Source organism: Amphibalanus amphitrite, unplaced genomic scaffold, assembly GCF_019059575.1.
Source record: "Amphibalanus amphitrite isolate SeventyFive unplaced genomic scaffold, NRLGWU_Aamphi_draft 000019F_arrow, whole genome shotgun sequence".
Taxonomy (NCBI): Eukaryota; Metazoa; Arthropoda; class Thecostraca; order Balanomorpha; family Balanidae; genus Amphibalanus; species Amphibalanus amphitrite.
This window is the reverse complement of record NW_024881515.1, coordinates 943,905-947,244: the sequence shown is the minus strand read 5'-3', so window position 1 is coordinate 947,244 and position 3,340 is coordinate 943,905. Positions and strand designations below refer to the sequence as shown.

Below are 3,340 nucleotides of genomic sequence, written 5' to 3'. Positions count from 1 at the left end.
ACACTTTCGTCACATAACACTATGATTCATACATAATATGATTCATTCTTATTTTCGATACGCAAGCATACTTAGCTAGCTATTTCATTCAAAATAGGTACCTATCTAATCCTCCTTACTGTGTGTGTTCCAAGGTGTCCTGAGGACCCCAGAGGAGATCGCCACCTACCTCCAGTCCTTGAGAGATTCCGACCTGGATGATTCCCTCGATGACTCTGATGAAGACTTCAGTCCTGGTCCAGACCAAATTCAGTCCTCAGGGCCAGAAAACGATAGCGATGACGATGCACACGGTGTTTCCGGAGATGACGATGGTCCTTCCGAGCATCCGTTGTCCAGGCGCGTGTTCTACAGAAGATCGGAGGAGTTCGTTCCGAAGTCTCGCCAGCAGGGAGCTGGTGATGCTGGCCGATGTATCCCAGAGAGGTCAGGTCCCTCCCAGGCTCGGGTGAAGACTCCCCGAGAGTACATGGAAGTGTTCATCCCTCCTCAAATGTATCGAACCATCGCGCTGCGAACTAATCAGCATGCGGTCGCTCAAACGGGCAAAAGCCTCCTCTTGAAGAACGACGAGTGCGAGCAGTTCTTCGGGGCTAGCTTGCTGATGTCTGTGCTCAAGTTCCCCTGGATACGCATGTACTGGTCACAACCAACGCGAATCGCAGCAGTGGCAGACGCTTTCACTCGGGATCGTTTCCACTTCATTCGGGGACACTTGAAAGTAGTGAATGATGTCGACGTCACCGATGAGCAGAAGAAGGACCGCTTGTGGAAGGTGCGTCCCCTCGTCGAAAGCGTTCGAAGTGGCTGTCTGCAGCAGGAAAGGCCTCCTCAGGTGTCCATCGACGAGCAGATGATTCCTTTCACGGGGAAAACGACACTGAAGCAGTATGTGCCTGGAAAGCCTCACCCAGAAGGTCTTAAGAACTTCGTGCTGGCATCACCGCGAGGACTCGTTCTCGACTTCGAGGTCTACCAAGGGAAGAAGCTTGACGACGGAGGCGCTGAAGGCAAGCCATGGACGGTGGGCGAGTCTGTGGTGATGAGACTGGTGCAAACCTTGGTTCCGGGGACATCCGTGTACTTCGACAGGTACTTTACAACGTCCCGCCTCCTGGAACAGCTGGAGGCTCGAGGGCTTCACGGGACTGGTACCATCAAGAAAAATCTGGTCCCGAAGGAGGCCAAACTGCCGACAGAGAGGGAACTCGCCAAACGAGGAAGAGGGACGTCTGTGTGCGCTGTCCGCAGTGACGACGCTGTAGCGTTCACGGCCTGGCAAGATCGCAAGATGATCCTGTTGGGATCAACCGAACACGGCGTCGAGCCTTCAGACACCTGTAAAAGGTACCAGAAGACAAGTCGGTCGTACATTGACGTAACTCGTCCTGCAGTCGTCAAGGCCTACAACGCCAACATGGGAGGAGTGGATCTGAATGATCGGATGATCGCGCACTATAGGTCAGGCGCGAGAACTCGGAAGTGGACGGTAAAAACAATCCTTCACTTCTTCGACTTGTCAGCTGTCAATGCGTGGCTACTGTACCAGCAAGATGCCGAAGAAGCCGGCATCAAGGGTGCCGAGATGATGAAATTCCTCCAGTTCAAGTATGCCCTGGCGATGCAGCTCCTGAAGGGCATCAGCTCCGATGGCTCATCCCACAGCAGCTCAGGAAGCAGCGACGTAGAAGAGCCTGACGGACCGGATCCAAAGAAGCGCCGTCGAGCCACAGTGCCAATGCCGTCACCAGCTCGCCTGCGTTCAGGGAAGCACCTCCCCAAGTGCCACCCTCGGAAGGAGTTTAAGCGGTGCAGGAAGCCCGGGTGCCATCAGCAGACAGGGATGGAGTGCCGCAGGTGCAAGATCTTCCTCTGCTGCCGCCCGGATCGTGACTGCTTCCATCAGTTCCACGAGGGAGGTTCGAATGTGTAAACACCGTGGACAATCAGCGCGCACCCTTCAGCTCCGTTTCTGGGGAGCTTCAGGGCGCACCCTTCAGCTCCCTCTCCGGTGAGCGTCAGCGCGCACCCTTCAGCTCCGTTTCTGGGGAGCTTCAGGGCGCACCCTTCAGCTCCCTCTCCGGTGAGCGTCAGCGCGCACCCTTCAGCTCCGTTTCTGGGGAGCTTCAGGGCGCACCCTTCAGCTCCCTCTCTGGTGAGCGTCAGCGCGCACCCTTCAGCTCCGTTTCTGCTGGGCGTCAGCGCGCACCCTTCAGCTCCGTTTCTGCTGAGCGTCAGCGCGCACCCTTCAGCTCCGTTTCTGGTGAGCGTCAGCGCGCACTCTTCAGCTCCGTCTCCGTCTCTGGTGAGCGTCAGCGCGCCCTTCAGCTGCTGTATCTGATGATCGTTAAGAGTGCCGAACACAACAGTAAGTGTTGATAAATACAGTCACTCTGGTTTTATGATGATTTTGAGGGAGGTTTGTCGAAACAATGCAATGTCATTTTTCACGTAATACACCATTTTTTGTAGTCCCCGAATCCGAAAGTGTACTATAGTGTACAGGTCACAGCGCATGCGCATAATTAGAAGTCTCTACTGAGAGTGTATTTTATCCATACTTACCTTATTTTAAGCCAGGGAATGAGTTTTTATGGTGATTCTATTGATACCTTGCTCTCGGGTGCCAAGAGGATATGTATATTTTGTTTGTGAAAATAGAAAAAGGCATTTCATAGTGAGCCCTATAATATAGCTTTTGCCTTAGCTTAAAGCCTCCTTATAGCCTTATATAAAAGCCTTATAGCCTTTCATATATAGCTAACTTCTCGCATGTTTAGCACTGTGAATAGGTATTTAAAATGACTATGGTATTCGCTCACGCAGGAATTTGTCTTCTGCCTAGAGTCCAGTCATTCCAGGCCACTGGTTATACCCAACAAACACAATCTGAGCAGCGAGCAACGGATTCACACTCGCGCTGCTCGCATTAGATACCGAGATTAAAGGCCATCGGTCTTGGCTTCCAGCCGTGCTGTGGAGAACAGATGTGTCACGGTTAGCCGTCGTCCGTGTAAAATATACGGCCCACCTCAGCCCAGCCGAGGATTCTCAGTACGGCTAAACTGATGCGGCTCTGGTATTAATTAACCCTCGCCCGCACATGCCATTTTCCCATCCTAGAACGCACATGGGGGGGGGGGGGTTGCCACCCCCCGCGCCATTTCGTTCCTGTTGGAGATAGAGCTTAGCAGTAAGGACCAAAAAGATTCTTTGGGAAGAGACGAATCCAATGATACCCAGTTTTACCTTCTCAGGTCAGTCATTGACCTTCCAGGTCAGGTCAAACTAAAAAATGTTGCTGTTTTGGGTCACCGTTGGATATCAAGTGTGCTGCTTA

General features: G+C 52.7%; 1 protein-coding gene across 1 annotated transcript; it reads left to right on the top strand.

Annotated features, from left to right (window-relative positions):
• The first annotated feature begins 853 nt into the window (after positions 1–853).
• LOC122389837 (piggyBac transposable element-derived protein 3-like) lies at positions 854–1,933 on the top strand. Its single transcript, XM_043382263.1, has one exon. It carries the CDS (start codon positions 854–856, stop codon positions 1,931–1,933), a length of 1,080 nt encoding a protein of 359 aa, XP_043238198.1.
• The last annotated feature ends 1,407 nt before the right edge of the window (positions 1,934–3,340 follow it).